Below are 20,517 nucleotides of genomic sequence, written 5' to 3'. Positions count from 1 at the left end.
TAAGTGGTTTGGAGAAGCAAATGGGAAGCAGACAGAATTTGAGGAGGAAGGAGATATTTTCCCAGGGCAGGATGGGAGATGTGAAAGAACAAAGACTTTCAGAGTAGTACTGAATTCTAATCCACCCAGAAGTGCCTCCAAAGAAAGGCCTGGTGATTTGCTTGAGAAAAACCCGCATTTAAAACCCCATGGGGCACAGTTTGGCTTTGATACCCTTGGGAATGTTATGAGTCAGGGTCAACCCAATGACAATTGTAATTTTGTTTGTCCCTTTTAGGGTTTTTGCGTTTTCTCCTACACCTCTAAACAGCTTGAGGGTGGGGGTGGGGCGCCTAAGGAGCGTTAACACTTGTGTAAATCTTCAGATCAGTTCTAAAAGCGAGCTATTGTTCTCTCCCAAGCAAAGCGAACCCCAGATAGATAGAGGTGGCCAAGGTGCTGAGCCATAAAGATGAACTGAGAGAGCTCACTTTTGCTCATTTTATGTTAGGGAACCAATGAAACAAACCAGCTGTTGTTGAGACCATTTCGAGTGGTGGTCCCTTATGTGTGAGAGTAGAACAGCGGTGGCCTTTAATGGTTGAGTTTTTCAGCAATAAACTGCCATGCTTTTCTTCTGAGGCACCTCTGGGCGAATGTGACACACCAGCTTTTCAGTGAGTGTGTTATATTTGATTTCCAGTTACCTCCAGACACATGGTAATGGGACCAGGGTCTGAAACAAATCCACCTGCAGGCTACCTGTCTTCCTTTGGAGAACTGGGGCTCTGGAACTTTGAATAAATGTCATTTATCTGAGTCCTGGTGTTATGCTGTAGAATAAGCACTGGATTGCTAACCACAAGACGCTAGTTGTTAAGTGCCATCAAGTTGATTGCAACTCTTAGTGATCCTGTATAGGGGTTCTTAGGAGCGACTAGAATGCTTGAACCATCCAGTGCATTACCCTACAGTGTCATACTGGGACTTCACAAAATAGGGGTTTCAAACTTACTAGCCACTCCTCAGAAACCCTATAGAGGGTCACTTGCTGTGGGTTGGAATCGACTTGAAAGCACTTAACAACATACATACAAGTGGTTTCATTTTACTCAGTTCAGTAATCCATGTTGATGGTTCCACGCAGCAGTTAAAAAAATCACACAACATATTGCACAGGGGAGATCTGCTGCACAAGACTTGAGGGTGGAGGTGCCCCTGCCCCAAGCTTTGGTCTTTTCAATTGTCTCATATGCATGTGAGAGCTGGACAATGAATAAGGATAAAGGATGGAAGCCTTTGAAAGATGGAGCTGAGGAAGAATATCGACTATACCATGGACTCCCAGAAGCTCTGGTAGCTTAGTGTAATACAAACTGGGCTGCTAACCACAAGGTTGTTGTTGTTAAGTACTGTCAAATCAGTTCTGACTCTTAGTGACCCTAATGGCAAGATTGTTGTTTTTGTGAAGTGCCATCTGGCAAGGCTTGGTAGTTTGAATCGACTGGTCTCTCCACTGGAGGAAAATTAGACTTTCTGCTCCCGTAAATATTTACAGCCTCAGAAACCCTATACAGAGTCACTAGAAGTTGGAAGCAACTTGGCAACATACAACCACCAGCACCATGGACTGACAGAGGAGCAAAGTTGTTTTTGCAGAAGTTCAGCCATAACGCCCCTTAGAATCTAAGATGAGGAGCCTTCATCTTTCATACTTTGAACATGTCAGGAATGACTAGTCCCTGGAGGAAGACATCATGTTTGGTAAAGTGGAGGATCAGCAAAAAATAGGAAGACCCCCAGTGAGATGGATTGGCACAATGGCAGCAACCATGGGAGCAAACATAACAGCAATTGTGAGGCTGGCACAGGACTAGGCAGTGTTCCGTTCTGTTGTGCACTGGGTTACCTAACAACAACAACAACGGCACAGGTACTTGCAGGTCTTTCTTCAATGCTGAGTGTGTGCTGGGGCAGGGTTGATGCTGAAGGTGAAGATCTGCCTCTGGCCAGAGCTCCTTTCTCTCTGCTGACCGTGCTTTGATGGCACAGTGGTGAAAATGCAAACCCACTAGCTCTTCCTAGGGAGAAAGTCATGGCATTCTACTTCCATAAAGATGACAGCTTCAAAACCCTATGGGGCGGGTGTATTCTGCCCTGCAGGGTCCTGATGCGTAGGAATCAACTTGACAGCAGTGGGTGTGGCTTGTTTGGGACTGCTGTCTGGTGGATTTCCTTCAAAGGAACCGTGACTGCAGTCCCTGGACAGTAGCTGTGGTCTAGTCCTGCTTGTGGTTTTCTCCATCCAACTTCATCAACAGGGCATCAAAATGAGAAGGGCACAGTGTGAATTTTAAAGGGAAATATTTCCCTAGCAGTGGTCACATTCAGGATTCCTGGTGGTAACCACAACGTGGGCAGTTCAAATCCACCAGCAACTCCACAAGAGAAAGATGAGGCAGTCTGTTCCCATTATGGAAACTCTACTGGGCAGTTCTACTCTGTCCTACGGGCTGGGGTCACTCTGAGTCAGGATCTGCTGAGTGTCAGTGGATTTGGGTCTATTGGCATTGTTCTCATTCTCATGTAAAGACCAAGTCTTTCAGGCGAACAATTCAATGATTGTGAAGCTATAAAATTGTGTGAGTGCTTCTGTTTTACAGATTTATGCATGTGATACTACAGGGACAGGCTTTCTGGTTATGACTAGATATACATACATGTATCTATAGAGTCCTGGTGTGGCGCTGTGGGCTAATGCGTCAGACTGCAAAGTCGCTTGAACTACAAAGTCAGTGGTTCAAGCTCACCATCTGCTCCTTGGAAACCCTATATAGGGTCGCTATGGGTCGAAATCAACTCAATGGCACTTAACAACAAATATGTGTGTGTGTGTGTGTGTATATACATATATATACACCCCTGTTATAAGGTTTCCTAGGAGTGTCTGAAGAGTTTGAACCACCAACCTTGTGGTTCTATTAAAAACAAAAAACATGGCCATCAAGTCCTTTCTGACTTGTCTCTAGCAACCTTTTGTAGGGTTTCTGAGACTGCTGTAGATAACCTCAACTTACTCCCTCAGAGCAACTAGTGGGTTTGAACTGCCAAACTTGAAACTAACTCATGCGCCCCCCCCCCTTAATAGAAATGCTCCCAGTTTGATACCCCAAATCAAATCATGTGTCATTGAGTCGATTCTGACTCATAGCTACCCTATATATAGGACTGAGTAGAACTGTCCCACAGGGTTTCCAAGGCTGTTAACAGAATGAGACTGCCTCATTCTTTCTCCTGCAACATGGCTGTTGGATTTGAACTGCTGGCACTTCCCAGCACTTAATCCATGGCTCCATCAGGGCTCCATCCAGGTCTGATATGTGCTAGCAGTTGTTAAGTGCCATCAAGTTGGTTCTGACCCATAGCGACCCTAGGGTTTCCAAGAGGCAGCTGGTGAGCTTGAACCGCCAACCTTGGAGATCAAACTGACTTTGCAGTCCAGCGCCACATGAGGACATTTATTTTCCAAGAAATGGCATTCAAAAGCTCTCCCTTTGACAAGAGAGTGCTGTTTCTTTGCATGCTCTCTAATGGGTAAACTGCTTGTTAAGTGCTTACAAGTATAGATTGAATGGCTCTTTCAGCACAGCATGGCCAGCATATAATTTACTAATCTCAGTTAATTTTGACAGTGCAGCTCTAGCAGCACAGGAAGTGGCTTTTCTTTCTGAACGCTACATCAGGTAATTGCTATCATGAGGTCTTACATGAATGGGCTTCTGCGTTTACCCTGAAATGGAGTGTTGTTGTTTTAAAAATTCTGGACTTAATGAAAAATGACAGGGAACATAATTAAGGTGAATACCAGAATCTGCAAATACGTGATCTTGAAAGTTCCATGATATTAACTTTGCTTATTAAAGAAGACATGTCATTCCCACGTCACTTCTTAAATGAAGGGACTTCGTGGGCCTTGTACCAAGAGTCATGTTTTGCATCAATCCTTCTCGTATTCAGGAAAACTGAAGTAGAAAACGATCTGAGTCTAGGCATTTCTGCACTTTCACACAGGCCTATACCAGACAAGCTCGGGACCACCATATCCCGGGAATTTCTTCTCTTGTGACCTTTGGCTTGTTGTTATTAGATGCCACTGAGTCGGTTCTCACTCAATAGAGACCTCGTGTACCATAGAACGAAACATTGCCCATAGCGGCACCATCCTCACAATTGTTACTGTTTCAGTTCATTGTGTCAATTCAATTCATTGAGGCTCTTCCTCTTTTCTGCTGAGTCTTTACCAAGCATCATGAACTTCTCCAGGCACTGGGTCATCCCAATGACATATCCAAAGTACATGAGTGTGCTCACCATCCTTGATTTTTCATTCTGTGGATTTTGTCTCTTTTTCCCAAATGCCTCTTCTCAGGTGGATTTCACCTTCTTTGGCTTCAGGAAGGGCCAGGGAGAAATCATGAGGAAGGGGTCATCTGCTGTTGCTAGGGACCCACCACCCAGAGAAGCTACCAATAGAAAGAGCCTGGTGTTCCCTGCCCACCTAGCTTCTGTCCCATGAGCAAGGCCACCAGGTCTGTGTGGCAGCAGGCTCCCTTGGCTCTGACCACCTTCACCAATGACCTTCCTCAGAGCCCCTTGGGGTAGGGGCAGGAAGAACTGCAACCAGGGCAGTGGGCTTCCTCTTGACACCTGTCTGTCCAATTTCTTCATGTTCAATGAGAAAGTTAACATCTTCTGGTGTTGAAAGGCTTGTAAAAATCACCATCGTAGCCATGTAAACATCCTTGCCTTGGACCCAAAGGAGCCCTGGTGGTACTGTGGGTTAAGCATTTGACTGCTAACTGCAAGATCAGCAGTTTGAACCCGCCAGTTGCTCTGAAGGAGAAAGATGAGGAAGTCTGAGCCCATAGAGATTTACAGCCTGGGAAACTGCATGGCACAGTTCTACTCTGTTGAAATCAGTAGGTTTGGGTTTTAGGTGATTCAGTGGAACCCTGGTGGCACTATGGTTAAGTACTTGGCTGACAACTTAAAGGTAAGTGGTTCAGACCCACTAGCCATGGTGTGGGAGAACAATGGGGCTATCTGCTCCAGTAATGATTAACAGTCTCGAAAACTCTATGGGGTGGTTCTACTCAGTCTTACAGCATCACTATGACTCAGAACCAACTTGATGGTTTGTTTGAGTTGCTGAGTTTGGTTTTTTTTGTTGGTATTTTGTGTGTGTGTGTGGTTTTACCTGGGGCCCATGTAAGGAAAATGTAACATGGAAATTTTGCTTGTTTGCTTGTTTCTAATGCTCTTTGTCCCACTCCTACACAGGGGTACCCCTGCCCACCCTCCAGTGGTACAAGGATGCTGTCTCCATTGGAAGGCTCCAGAACCCGCGCTACAAAGTACTCTCAAGTGGGGGCCTGCGCATTCAGAAGCTGCATCCAGAAGATTCTGGAATCTTCCAGTGCTTCGCCAGTAACGAAGGCGGGGAGATCCAGACCCATACCTACCTGGATGTCACCAGTGAGTATTGCCCTCACATGATCAGGCCCCCCATGAGAGGGAGAGGTACTGTAGCAAGAGGTGTCCAGGCTGAAGGAGAACTATTGTATAGTGTCTCAGCTCTCGGGGCTTCTGTTAACAGGACTATTACAAGGGGGTGGCTTTCACAAACAGAAATCTGCTTTTTTAAAGTTTCGGAGGCTAGAAGTCTGCATCCAGGGCACTGGCTCTAGGGAAAGGCTCCCTCTGTATGTCCGCTCTAGGGACAGGTCCTCGTTTCAGCCCCTGCAGCCACGGGGTTCCTTGGTGGATCTCCACGTGACGTCTCTCTTCCTACACTTGCTTGTCTTGTCTCTCTCCCTCCCTCATCTGTCTTTTCATTTTTATTGCTTTACTTGTGATTGTGAATTTGGGGGAAGGTTTACAGAGGTCGGTTTCCCATCCAGCAATTCACACACATTTTGTTTCATCTCATTGATTGCAGTCCCTGCAATGTAATAGCGCTTTTCCCACTTCCTCCCTGGGTTCCCCATTTTCATTTATCCTTCTTTCCTGTCTCTTCCTGCCTTCTGAGCTTCCTCCCTGGACAAATACTGTCCTTTGGATCTGAGGAGTGTGTACCTCCCTGATGTCATTTTTGACCTGATGGTGGTTACGTGCTGTGGAGTCAGTTCCAACTTTTAGTGACCCTGTATAGGGTTTCTGAGGTTGTAAATCTTTATGGGTACAGAAAGTCTCATCTTTCTCCCTCTGGTAGTTCTGAACTGCTGACCTTGAGGTTAGCAGCCCAGCTCATAACCACTATGCTACCAGAGCTCCTTTGTTGACCTGATAGGCTTGTCAGTTGTTTGGCTGTAAATTCAGCCACAGGAGTGAGTTCAGTTGCAGCCTCAAGGTGTGCTAAGGGTCATAATTTCGGCCAGTCTTTATCAGACCAATAAACCTAATTAATCTGCTCTTTTTTTTTAAATCTCAGATTGATTAGGTCTAGGCACACCCTACATTGATGTGGGTACATGAATGTAACAAAGAACACCTATTTCCAAATGAGACCGACCACCCCCTGGGGATCCCCCTCTTACTCCGTGAGCCATGGTTTCTGGACACTCAGCCATCCTCCGATGTTGGGCGAAGTGTGTGTGTGTGTGGGAGGGGGGGTAATCCACATTTATTTTGTACAGAGTGAAACACTCATTGAATGAGTAGCTTGCTCCTAATCTTTTTCCTTCTGATCTTTTTCTCTGTCTTCTATATTCATTCTCTATTTCATTTTATTGCACAATTTCAGTTCTTTTGTGGGTTTCTTTTATTATCCCATTAAGAGAAATTCCTCAGTCTTCTTTCTCTGAAAAATAAAATCAAAGTGAAGTCTTTCATTCTATCTGTGAGTTTTCCTTTTAATCTCCTGTGACTGAAACATTGTTCTTCTAATAAGAAGTGGAATCTGCCGGTTACAGAATTATAGCTTTCACTTCTGTCCTCTCTGGAGCAAAATGCTGGCGGCCCTATTGAGAGACCCAGCAAGTGTCAGCATGTGTGTGGTAGCCGGCCTTCATCACCCAGAGCTTGGAAGGAGACAAATGGAGGATAATTTGGTAAACTTGAGGTAACATCCTTGAACTTTAACTGGGGGTCAACTTTGTTCTCTGCTTTGGAGCATCGCAAATCAGTATTGCTCCGAGTAGTCAAAATAGTCTCAGGTACTTAAGCAGAAAACTGAGTTTTGATCAGTTAGAATTAGTTAAAGCCCATCTTGTAGCCGCAGGCTGGGACTCTCTGGGACAGGAGTGGACAGGGCTTTTCTGTAAAGGGACAGATGGTAAATATTTCAGTCTTTGAAGGGCAGAATCTCTTGTGTGACAGCTCCACTCAGCTGATACTGAGTGGATGCAAAGACCACATGCACACATATGAGTTTAGCTGTGCAGAGGGGTTACAGAAAGTTTCTGGGGAAACGGAATTTTAAAACGATCACAGAATTTACCCATGAACTGTTTTTGACGCCTCCTTGTATTTCCAGTAAAATTTGATTTGCAAAAACAGACAATGGGCTAGATTTGGCTCTTGGTTTGTAGTTTGCTAACCCTTGCTCTAGGAGAAATGAGCCCTGGTGGCTCATTGGTTAAGCACTTGGCTGCTAAAAGGTCAGCAGTTTGAACTCACTAGCATTTTATGCAGGAGAAAGACCTGGCGATCTGCTTCTGGAAAGAATGTTCTTGTTGTATGTCAGTGAGTCGGTTCCAGCTCATCACAACCCTGTCTAGGGTTCCTGAGGAATGGCTGGTGGGTTTGAACCATCAACATTACGGTTAGTAGCCCAGTGCCTAAAAAAACCTATGGGGCAGCTCTGCTAACTAAAAAATTGGCAGTTCAAACCCAACAGCCATTCCTTAGGAGAAAGATGGGCAGTCTGCTCCTGTAATGAAGACAGCCTTGCAAATCCTAGGGGCAGTTCTCCTCCATCCTGTAGGGTCACTGTGAGTGGGAAGAGCAGGCTCAAGGGGAAGGCCTAGGAGAGGGCTGATGATGGGCAAGGGGTAGATGACTTCACTTCTGTCAGCCTTTGTTTCCTCATCTCTTTAACTGGATCCAACCAAGCCCCTCATAGATCAAACTGGAAATCTCAGTGGAAGTTACCATGGCAACTGGAGGGCAAACACATTCATCACTGATCATACTAACACCCCGTTATCCATTTTGTAACTTGTGTTCTTCTCTTTCTCAAATTAAAACACTTTCATGAAAGAAAAAGAGAATAAATAGTGGGTAAGAAAATTGGGATATATGGTCCTTTACTTCACCATATCTTGAGGCCCGTGTCTGGCGGTGGTGGGTAGTGGCTGTGTGTGAGAAACATGGGTGGGCACGCTGGGCTTCCCCAGTGATGGCCACTGAGCAGATGACCACAGATGGGGATGCGTGACGTGAGGAAGGTGTGTCTGACTGGATGGTCGGAGGTGGGAGTTTTTCTGAGGTTCTTGAGTGTGTTCATCTTCAGGGATGCCCCAGCCTCCTCAGAGGGGCCCTGCTGAGTGGTTGTAGGTTGAAGGATGGAGCTTGACCTGGGTTTGGGCAATGATAGGAGAGGTATGGGGGAGGGGTGTGATTCAGAATAGTGGGCATCGATGGCACCAGAATCTTAGAAGGGCTCCTGGGTACTGGGTGGGGTGTGGCCTGTCAGAAGCATCAAGTCCAGGTAGGAGGTATCATCCAGTGAAGACCCTAAACCCAGGTGGGGAGAACAAATGTGATAAGAAGGAGCAGCTTCCGACTGTACTTGGAAGGTGGACCCATTGAGATTCACTTCAGTATGGAGACTCTGGGGTAGCACCGGTTAAAGTGCTTGGCTGTTCATAGATAGCTTGAGGTGCCTCATAAGAAAGGCCTGGTGATCTTCTGAAAAATTAGTCCTTGAAAACCCTATGGAGAGAGCTTGTGTTACTGACACACACAGGGTCATTGTGAGTCAGGAGGGTGTCTTCTGGGGTAGTGCTCCCCACCAGGAGGAGGAATGACCCTGGTCTCTTGAGTCCTGCCTGCTTCTCCCCTGAGGGGACCTATCAGCCTCCAACAGAAGATTTGTGACTCAGTCACTGTTTGAGGAAGCTCTGATAGTGCAGTGAGCTAAGCATTGGGTGGCTAACTGATAGGTTGGCTGTTTGAACCTACCAGTTGCTGTCTGCTGCATAAAGGTTCATAGCCTTGGAGACCCGATGGGACACTTTTACTGTGTCCTTTGGAGTCAGATCAGAACCGACTTTACGGCAGTGGGATTTTTAGTGTGTTCACTGCTCTACCAGGGGTGACAGTGGAGGAGTTCCTCATCAGAGGAACAAAAAGTCAGATATACTGAAACTTACCTGCATAAACCCTTCTGTCCATTCAGTGTGGTCAGGGCCACTGGAGACCCCCCCTCCCCCAGGGTCCCACAGACACAAAGAAACCTCCCTGCATCGGGGCCACCCCCACCCCAGAAATTCCTGACGCCCTTGTGTATGAGGGTTGTCTGTTGACTTTAACTTTTAGAGCAGACTCTACATGGTGAGGATGTGGCATCTTTTGGATGGCATCTAATGTTGTTGTTAGGTGCCGTCTAGTGGCTTCTGACTCATAGCGACCTTGAGCATAACAGAACGAAACACGTCCTGGTCCTGTACCATCCTTCACAAGTGTTGTTGCCCTTGAGTCCACTGCTGCTGCCACTGTGCCAATCCATCTCCTTGGGGGTCTTCCTTCTTTTCTCAGACCCTCTGCTTTATCAAGCATGACGTTCCCCTCTAGGGACTGGTCCCTCCTAATAACTTGTCTGAAGTCTCACCATGCTGGCTTCTAAGGAACATTCTGACTGCACTTCTTCCAGCACAGATCTGTTTCTTCTTCTGGTGGCAGCCCATGGTACCTTCAATATTCCCCTCCAGCACCATAGCTCAAATGCATCAACTCTTCTCTGGTCTTCCTTATTCACTGCCCAAATTTCACATGCATATGAGGCTATTGAAAATGCCATGGCCTGGGTCAGGCTCACCTTAGTCCTATTATTGCTTCTTTAAAAAGGAACCCTGGTGACACAGTGGTTAAAGCACTAGGCTGGCTAACTGAAAGATGTGTGGTTTAAATCCATCAGCCATTCCATGGGAGAAAAATACGTATTCTGTTTCTGTAATGATGACAGCCTAGTCCGTGACTACTTGGTTGTCAGTGGGTGTGACTTGGTGTTTTTGTCTCCTTGGATTCATCTTTCTTTCATTGAGAAATTTCTTATATACCTATCACTTCTCATAGCTCAGGGAGCCCTAGTGGTAACGTAGTTAAAGCCCTTGGCTGCATACCAGAAGGCCAGAAGTTTGAACCCACCAGCTACTCCTCAGAAGAAAGATGATGAGACTCTGTAGGGTGACAGCCGTGGGTGTGGTCTATCTCAGTCAAGGGTCTCCTTTCTTTAACATTCACAGAACTCCTCTCTTCCAGGGCCCAGTGTTTCCTCACTGTGGATCCCGTGCACCTCGAGGTGGTATCCTCTCCCCTGGTTGTAAACAAAGATAGGTAATTCCCGGGAGATGTATAATGAAAGGTTACAGTTGCTCCTGACAGCTTGTCATGTTTTATGGGCACCATTATTTCTGATTGGATCTATAAAACCCCACACGGGAGGATCCACTGGGGGCTGGTTTGAGCATCTCTGGGAGCCATGTACCAATGAGTTTACGTCTCTATGCAGATATCGCCCCGACATTCACTCAGCGCCCAGAAGACACAACAGTCACAGATGGAACCACGGCCATCCTCACGTGTGTGGTGTCTGGGGCACCCAAACCAGCCATCACTTGGAAGACAGGTGGGTCCCTCCTCTGATCAAAACAGTCCAGCCAACCTGCAAAAGGGCCCTGCTGGGCCAGGGCCTTATTTGATTATTCTCACTAGGTTTCTTCCATCTGTTGGTTCAACCAGGAGTAAGTATGGAGTGACAGCTCACCTGCCACCTGCCAGGTAGATGAGAATTTAAGGGGGAGTAAGAGAATGGAGACCCCTGTCTCCATGGAGCTGATAGACTCTAGACAAGGAAACAGACACTAAAAAACAATTAAGAATTGTACAGATATCATGTGCTCTTTAAAGAGTACCCAACAACTATCATTGTTGTTGTTTGGTGCTGTCCAGTTGGTTCTGACTCATAGCGACCCTATGTACAGCAGAACACAACACCACCCGGCCCTGCATGCCCTCACAATTGGAGCTCCATGCACACTAGTTACAGGCAGACCTTAGAGATACTGCTTGTTCTGTTCCAGACCACCACAGTGAAAGTAAACATCATAATAGAATGAGCCATGCAGATGTCCTGGTTTCCCAGTCCCCAAAAGTGAGTGGACACTAGACTGTCATCTATGAAGTGTTCAACAGCATGCTGGGAAAATTTGAGGTCTTGTAAGAATTCCCAGCATGGGACACAGAGAAATCCAGTGAGCTGAAAAGTGGTACCTACAGACTAGTTCAACTCAGGGAGGCTACAGACTTTCCATTTGTAACCAACTCAGTCTCTGCAAAGCCCACTGCAAGGAGGTGTCAGGACTTGATTTGTGGTAACTTTCTTAGGACTCTATTTTCCCATTTATTCGAAGTATTAGGCAGTGGTATCTTAGGGGTAGAATTCTCGCCCTCCATGTGATAGACCAGGAGTTCTGGTGTGGTGCTGTAGGATCAGCACTGGACTGCTAACCACTAAGTCAGCAGTTCAAACCCACCAGCTCCTCTTCCAAAACCTTATACAGGGTAGCTATAAGTCAGAACTGACTTGATGGCACTTAACATCATCAACAATGCTGGAGACCTGGGTTCAATTCCCAGCCAATGCACCTCATGTGCAGCCCCCACCCATTTGTCTATTGGAGCTTCCAGACTAAGATAGAGTAGGAAGAAAGGCCTGGAGATCTACCTCCCAAAATCAGCCAATGAAAACTTCTTCATTCCATCTTAGGATAGCTTGGGACCAGGCAGTATTTTGTTCCATTGTGTACATGAAGTCACCAGGAGCTAAGGGTTGGCTGGTATTCAAAGTTAATACTCACCTCTTTTTTTAAAGATAAAGACCCCCACCACAGGGTAGCTTTGCTCCAGTCTGATACCTGTGAATCTATGATTTCCAACTTCCTTTTGGGTTCCTTTGAAGAGCGGCACCATGTCCCAGCCCTTTTCACAGTCTGTGCCTTACAGAAAGTCTAGCACCAGTGCTGTTAGGAAGGGCAAGCCATATTCAGGAAGGACATGGGTAGTTTGTATCTATTCTGAATGCTTATCTTATTAAGGCTCAGTGCTCATGTCTGGCTCTACAAGACGCTGGCTTTTCCTGCCCTCTGAGCATAGCTCCTAAACAACCAAAATTCGAGAAACTATAGATCAGTAAAAAGGAGCTCTGGTAGCGTAGTGGTTACGAATCGGGCTGCGAACCGCAAGGTCCACAGTTCGAAACTACCAGCTGCTCCGCGGGAGAAAGATGAGGCGATCTGCTCCCGTAAAGATTTACAGCCTCGGAAACCCTGTTCAGGGTCGCTATGGGTCGAAACCGACTCGACGGCACTTAACAACAACAACATAGATCAGTAAGAAGATCTTATTAAAATTTACAGTAAAACCTGCAAAAGCCAGAACCTGTGTAAGACAGAAACCTGCCAAAGAAGAAAACACGTATCTTTCCTGTAAGCCGAAAGATGGGAAAGTAGTAATTAAACTGCACACTTTCTAACACAGAAATACACGCCTGGCCCAGTGAATTCCAGCTCTCCTAAGGTTCACTGTATCCTGTTTTCTTTCTGATTTTGAATACAGTCTTCAGTTTATGGAGCCCTGGCAGAGCTCCAATTAGCAACCCAATTAGTGCAATCTAATTAGCACTGGATTGGTAATTACAAGGTCGGCAGTTCAAACCCACCAGCCGCTCCTTGGAACCAACTCGATGGCACTGCACAACAATTAACAACTTAATTTGTATTTCTAAAAAATCCCAAACACTTAAAAATATAAGGACAAATTTAAAAAACACCCTAATCTCATCTGTATCATCATTGGTTTGATGAATCCTTCCATGTTGGACAACCACGATGTACCTGATTTCTGTTAGGGGGTCTTAATCATGCAGTGGGTTACACATTGGGCTGATAGCTGCAAGGTCAGCAGTTCGAATCTGCCAGCTGTTCCATGGAAGAAAGAGGAAGCTCTCCACTTTGGTAAAGATTTACAGCCTCGCAAACTCTACATAGGGTCACTGTGAGTCAGAATTGATTTGATGGAGGTGGGTATATGGTTTCTGATATAGTAAGTAATGCTAAAAAAAAAAAAAAAGTGTCTGTTATTATCATGCATAAAATTTTACTATTGCTCCAATTTTCCTTAATTTCTGTTCTTGGTAGTGAATCCTTACTAGCTTTCAGATATATTGGCTCTCATACTGCCTCTCTCTTCACTGTTCTTCAGGGACACGGATTTTGGCCAGTGGCTCCGTTCGGATCCCGAGATTCATGCTTCTGGAGTCTGGGGGTCTGCAGATAAGCCCTGTCATTGCTCAGGATGCCGGCAATTACACCTGTTATGCCACCAACACAGAAGGCTCCCTGAATGCTTCTGCCAGACTCACCGTGTGGAGTAAGGCTCAAACTCCCTGGAGCTTCCTATCACACCTGACCCCACCACTGGGTCACCTACTGTAATGTCAAAATGTGCTTGGATGTCCTAGCTCACTCCTAAAAGCCTGCAGGAGTATTTTTACAACCGATTCCTAGAAAACTGTTGAGTAAATTAATTTTGCGGTTTCCAAAAGAATCATTAGAAAATGCAGACAGAGATTCAATCTCAACTGGGACATTTCCTGAGAAATAAAAGATTGTCTTTAAAAATAAAAATGTCCCGGAGAAGGACATTATGTTGCTAAAGAGGAAGAACCCTACTAAGATGGATTGACACATTGGCAGCCACATGGGTTCAAATATAACAATTGTGAGACTAGCACAGGACTGGGTAGTGTTTCATTCTGTTGTTTGTAGAGTTGTTATGAGTCAGAACTAACTCAACAGCATCAAACAACAGAAGCTGAAATAATTCAATTATGTTGGTTATAAGAATGTAAATATAAGAAAACTACAGCAGGAGTGAAAATCCTAGGGAAAGTTTTTCTTTTCTTTTTGATCACTATTATCAATTAAAATGCTTCTAGTATATTAAATATATATTCTCTATTAGAAATGAACTAAAAGGAAGCTGTTTGCTCTTTCTCGGACTTTTATCTAGTCTTCTTATATCTCTGATGTAGGTTTCTGAAATGTAGGCTACGTTATTGTCCAGAACATAAGGATTACAACACCAAAACCTAATATCCAACCCTCACCCCTGTTATTGAAGTCCTGGTGTGGCACTGTAGGATAAACACTGTACCACAAGGTCACTTTGAACCACAAAGTCGGCAAATCAAACTCATTAGCCACTCCTTAGAAGCCCTGCATAGGGTCGCTATGAGTCAACACCAACTTGATAGCACTTAACAACAAAAAACCTCTTTTATTAGATTCAGTTGCCTCTTTGCTTCATTTAAATCTACATAAAATGCATTGTTCAAAAATGCAAGACCACAGATTTTCATACAACTATCTGTACAAGACCTGCCTTCTTAATGTAGTAGGCAGCATGTCAGTCTCATAATCTGAAGGTCCTGAGTTCGAGCTTGAGAAGGGAGTAGTTCTGTTGGAGTCCTGGTTTGGTGCTGCAGGTAATGTGCTGGACTGCAAGGTTGGTGGTTCAAACTCACTAGCCACCCCTGGGAAACCCTATACAAGGCCACTATGAGTCGGAACTGACTCGATGTCACTTAACAACAAAAACAACAATATGTGTACAAGGTGAGCATGTTTTCTACTTCTGGAGTGAATTGTTTGTTGAAAACGCCATCCTTAAGGAAGAGCCAAATCGTTACACTTTCCTTTATACTTGCTTTAGCTTCTAAGATAGGTTTGCTGTCCACTTTGAAAAATGACCCCTTCTAATTTATTAGGCATTCTAAAAATACCACGCGCTTGGAAGGAATGAATATAAATACCTCCAGTATCCTCAAGGACTACAAATCAAGAGTTTTTGTTCTCTTTTGTGGCTGATTCCATTCGCTGCTCCTAATTCATCCAATTTCCATAAACGTTAACTGTACATAGTTAAAGACTGTGCAGATTAGGACCCATGCTGTTGGAATCTGTATAGATTAGCTTCCAGAACATTATGTGACCTACTAAGACCCAAAACGATGCCAACCCTGGGACCACTGGTATGATACATTCATGGCTGATAGAGCATTTTCACATGCACTTATGTTGTCCGGTGCCCTTGAGTCAATTCTGACGCACAGCAACCTTACAGACAACAAAATAAAACACAGCCCAATGCCACGCCATCCTCACAATTGTCACACTTGAGCCAATTGTTGCTGCCACTGTGCCAGTCCGTCTCCTTGGGGTCTTCCTGTGTTTGCTTTACCAATCATGATGTATTTCTCCAAGACCTGGTCCCTCCTGATAATCTATCCAAGGTATGAAAGACAAAGTCTCACCATCTGGCTTCTAAGGAGCATCCTGGCTGTACTTCTTGCAACACAGATTGGTTTGCCCTTCTGATAGTCCATGATACTTTTAGTATTTTCCTCCAACATCATAGTTCAGATGCATCCATTTTTCTATGGTCTTACTTATTCATTGTTCAACTTTCACATGCATATGAGGTTATTGAAAGTACCATGGCTTAAGTTAGGCACACCTTAGTCCTCAAACTGACATCTTTTGAACACTTTAAAGAGGCCTTTTATAGCAGATCTGGGGCAAATTGTAGTTCTGTTGCTGATCCGGTACATATTGTACTTCATAAGATGTTGTTGTTGTGAAGTGCTGTCGAGTCAGTTCCAACCCATAGCGACCCTGTATAGCGTTTCCGAGGAACAGCTGGTGAGCGTGAACCACCGACCTTGCAGTTCAAATAGCCTTGCAGTCTGGTGCATTAACACACAGCACCACACCAGAACTCCTTCATAAGATGTTGTTGTTGTTATGTGCCGTGGAGACGGTTCCGACTCATAGCAACCCTGTACAGGGTTTCCGAGGCTGTAAATCTTTACGGGAGCAGAAAGCCTCATTTTCTCCTGCGGAACAGCTGGTAGTTTCAAACTGCTGACCTTTTGGTTCGTAGCCCGATTCATAACCACTGTACTACCAGAGATAGGTACTGTTATTTACTGAAATGTAGGCAAACCTCCGAGATATTGTGGGTTTAGTTCCAGACCACCACATACAGTGGATTTTGCAGTACACCATGCCACACGTGCCGTTTTGTTTCCCAGTGCACATAGTAGGACAGCTATGAGGCAGAATCGACTCGGTGGCAGTGGGTTTAGTGCATATAGATGTGCTATTGATACCAGACTCTGCTGTGACGAGTGCCCAGTGAAACCTGTGAAATACAGTGAGATGTTGAGCACATGCCGTTGAGAAAATTGTGCCAACAGATCTCCACACAGGGGGTGACCTTTTGTAGAAAACGCAGCGTCTGTGAAGCACAATAAAGCCAAGTGTGATAGAAAGAGGTCTGCCCATAGTATAGAACATTCCAGTCATTGCTTCAACCCTTGGTCATGCTCAACTACTAGCCGAATGTTGGCAGCCTGAACTCACCCACCAGCACTGCGGAAGAAAGCCCTGCCGATCTGTCTGTAAGGATTACCGTCAACAAAGCTCTGTGGAACTCAGTTCTACTCTGCAGCTCATGAGATCGCCCATAGTCCAAATCAACTTGAGGGCAGTAGGCTTGTTGATTGGTTTTAAACATTGCATTTGATTTTCAGTCTTCTGGAGACCTTGTCAGTCCAAGGGTGTTTTGACAGGGCCTGGAGATGTGGGCCTCTTGGCTGGAATACATCAAGACCAGCTCTCAAACCACCCCTCAACCCCCCAGGCATTTCTGAACACTTCCATTTAGATTCTTTTTGCCAAGATAAAAGAAAATTTACAGAGTTTGATGTCAGAAAACCAATCAGTTATACCCTGAGGGAGGGAGCTTTCCTGCTTGCAGTTTTATCTAAGTTGTGACTTGTGGGGTTTTTCTGTATGTGTGTGTGTGTTTTTCAGATCGTACGCTCATCATCAGCCCTCCGGAGGATGGGGTGGTGATTAAAGGGACCACTGCCACGCTGCGCTGTGGAGCCACGCACGACCCTAGGATTTCCATCAGGTCAGCCCAATTACAATGCTTGCTAGCTGATTAATATTCTGAGGGCTTGTAGTGAGGAGTGGAATGGGGAAGGGGGATTTTTGGGGACTCTGGTTTCAGCTTCAGCTCCCTGAGTACTTTCCTTTCACCAGTGTGGAGCTGGGCCATTCATCACAGAAATCCCATTTTTTAGCTCAGGCCTTATGCATTATTTACAGGGAGTGAGGTTCCTTTTCCTAATCCCCTGACCAGGTCAATACACTATCTGTGAGACTCACTTGTCAGAGGCTGATACTTAATGAGAGAAATATCCAGAGGGATCAAATTGAATTCCAGCAGTATTTGCACTGGGGCTATGGAGTACTTGTGGGAAGCGGGGATGTTTTCTGTACACCCAGGACTGTTTCCATTGCAACAGAATGAGTGGCCAGAGAGAGGCAGCCATAGTAATCTACCACATGTATACCCAGGATTGAAAATGCTTGTGGACAAAATGGAATTGAAAGACAATAGAAAGGTTTTGTATGAACTTTTTGAAGCACCTACTGGTACAGTAAAACATCTGGAGGAGGCAACTGGATGGCTAAAGAGATTGACTCCTTCTGTCTTTATTTGGGGAGTCCTCTGATAGTACAAACAGGCAGTTAATAGACTGGGCTGCTAATTGAAAGGTTGATGGTTCAAGTGCATGTGGAGGGATCTCGGAAGAAAGGCCTGGCAATCTACGTCTGAAAAATCATCTCCTGAGAAACCCTGTGGAGCTCAGTTCTACCCAGTCACATGTGGGGTGCCATGAGTCAGAGTCAGCTGGGATGGGTCTTTGTTGGACGCAGACAGTGAGGGTGAAGGCAAGGCTGTAAGTACAGAGTTCACATGTTCTTACTTTTTCGTGTGAATTGGGTGAAGGTTAACTGAGCAGATGATCTGTTTTCCATTCAACTATTCAGACACGTTTTGTTTCGTGTCATTGATTGCAGTCCCCACAGTGTAGCGTCACTCATCCCACTTCCTCCCTGTGTTTCCTGTTTCCTTTGCTCCTCCTTTCTTAACCCTTTTGAACTTTGTCCTTCAGTACAAACGTTGCCCTTGTGACCTCAGGATGTTGGTGATTGTAAGGCGCGTACATGTCTCCAGTGTTATTGTTTCCCCTTACGTGCCTGTCTCTTGTTGGGATTAAAAATTGCGCTTTGGGGGTGAGTTCACTTCCAGGCCTGAAAGGTGACAAAGGACCATAGTCTCGGGGGTCCCGCCAGTCTGTGTCTCACCAGTAGGCCTGCTCTTTTTTATGATTTGAGTGTTGTTATACATTTTTCATCCACTCTATCCAGGACCTTCTAATGTGATCTTTTTCAGAGTTGTTGTAGTAGTAGCCGGGCACCATCTAGTTCTTCTGGTCTCAGGACCGTGGAAACTGCTGTTCCCATGTTCCATTAGTCCACTGGACTAACTGATTCCCAATGTCTTCAGTTTGTATGACTCTCCTTCCCTTTACACAGGGAGAGACTAATAATACTTGTACCTTAGATGACCACTCACGAGCTTTTACGATCCCAGTTGCTACTCACAAAAATAGGATGTAAAACCGGGGATTTTTCAAAGAGAAACTGCTTATGGGATAGTGTTCTTTACTCTCAGAATCACCCTATAAAATCCAGCTACAAAGAGAGATGAAATTAAAGACGGGATTTTCACTCTGGCATTAGCCCAAAAGGCATGCTGTTAGCAAAATGGGAGGAATCAAAATCCCTGGCTGCTTTCTAGAACATCTCCCTGTGAGCATTGGCGGCTGCAGACCTTATGGCGGGCACTTACAGACTGGGGTGCCCTGAATATCCAGGGCCCCAAAGACTCCCTGTGGTTCCCCAGGGCTCAGAGTCCAGATTTGGTTTAGTTAGAAGTGCGTTGAAATCAAAACCAAGCAAGCAAATAAAAAGGAGCAAGTTACAGCGGGGCTGGAAAACCTTCCGAGGAGGTGTGTGAGACAGGTTACCTAGTAACCTGTTTCTGTGCACTTGGGAGTTTGATTTCAGGGAACCCAGCTCTAAGAAGCCTTGTTTCTGGGCTAGTCTGAGAGCCCAGGAAGAATCCTCTTAGGTCTTTGTGGGTGTCTTGCTGCTTTGGACTTGTGATTAAACACACCACACCAGAGCCACAGAGCCCCATGAGACAAGCTAGAACTGCCCCCACAGAGTTTCTTAATAGGAGCAGACTGTCAGAACTTTGTTCCTCAGTGTTGCCATGGTGGGCTTGAACCAGAGACCTTTCTGTTAGCATCTGAGTGCTTAAATGCTGTGACACCGGGCTTTATGGAGGTAGATCACTGGCTCTTGGGGAATCCCTTGTTCCCAGAGCACTAGTCCCCGCTCCCTGCTGCTACCCCAAAGGTAGCCACTTCCTCACTTCTTTCTCTTGTTCTGTCTCTGAGTAATTTCTTGCCAGTGCTCTGTACAGGAAGGCTTTGAGGGACTGGGCACATTTTTGGAGCTCCAATCAAATCATTTTGAAAAGGGAGACCTGCACATTCATCCCATCGGTGCCTGCCCACTGCGGACTGAAGATGGGATGAGTCCTTAATCAACTCTCTTTTTACAAGAGAACGTGAGCTAAAGTGGCCACAGGAAGAGATAAAAAGAAAAGGAAAATGCAGCTCAAAGGAAGGCGTGCCATATGGTTAGATGTGAAGAAAACATGCAGATGGGGTGTGACATAAAAAAACACACACAAACAAAAATTGTTTTGTTTTCAGGAGTTTAGGTATTCCACTCTGAAAATGTTGAAAAATCTGTGCAGGTGACATTCTGCCCTGAGGGAGCATTCCTGGGGCAGGTCTTTGCAGTAATTAAAGTCCCACAACCTTCCCATCTCACAAGAAAAGGCCAACTAGATATTGTCAATGTTCTTCCTTTTCCCTGGTTTTAACTCCAGCATCTGGTTGCTTTGCCTTTTCATTGTTTTTGTTCATTGAGATGTAATTTACATAATGGAAAATCCCACCTGTGAAGTACACAGTACATTCACACATCGCTTAACAACCACGATATGTTCTGTGAAACTGGACGTTACGTGATTTGGATGTTGTGTGAGCACCATAGTGTATGTTAGAACCCCAGGTTATGGATGAGTTATACTGCTAAATTTGTCTTGAAGTCAAACGTGTCCATACGTTAGAACAGCTAGGTATGGTTCATACTTAACATCAATTCGTTAAATGTTTGTCTTTGTATGAGGGGGCTCATACGAACGACAATGGAATCAAAATTTTTCCACAAGCTTTTTTTTATTATTATTATTTTTATT

At 45.2% G+C, this 20,517-nt stretch overlaps 1 protein-coding gene across 1 annotated transcript in view; it reads left to right on the top strand.

The window, feature by feature from the left end:
* The window catches only part of SDK1 (sidekick cell adhesion molecule 1), a 774,959-nt gene that overhangs the window by 447,186 nt on the left and 307,256 nt on the right, over positions 1 to 20,517 (top strand). Inside the window, exons 9-12 of the mRNA XM_006859873.1 lie at positions 5,320 to 5,514; positions 10,712 to 10,828; positions 13,462 to 13,629; positions 17,139 to 17,241. Coding sequence (XP_006859935.1) covers positions 5,320 to 5,514; positions 10,712 to 10,828; positions 13,462 to 13,629; positions 17,139 to 17,241 — 583 coding nt within the window. The remainder of the gene's footprint in view (positions 1 to 5,319; positions 5,515 to 10,711; positions 10,829 to 13,461; positions 13,630 to 17,138; positions 17,242 to 20,517) is intronic.

This window comes from Chrysochloris asiatica, unplaced genomic scaffold (genome assembly GCF_000296735.1).
Source record: "Chrysochloris asiatica unplaced genomic scaffold, ChrAsi1.0 scaffold00034, whole genome shotgun sequence".
Classification (NCBI taxonomy): Eukaryota; Metazoa; Chordata; class Mammalia; order Afrosoricida; family Chrysochloridae; genus Chrysochloris; species Chrysochloris asiatica.
This window is presented reverse-complemented; position numbering and strand designations above follow the sequence as displayed.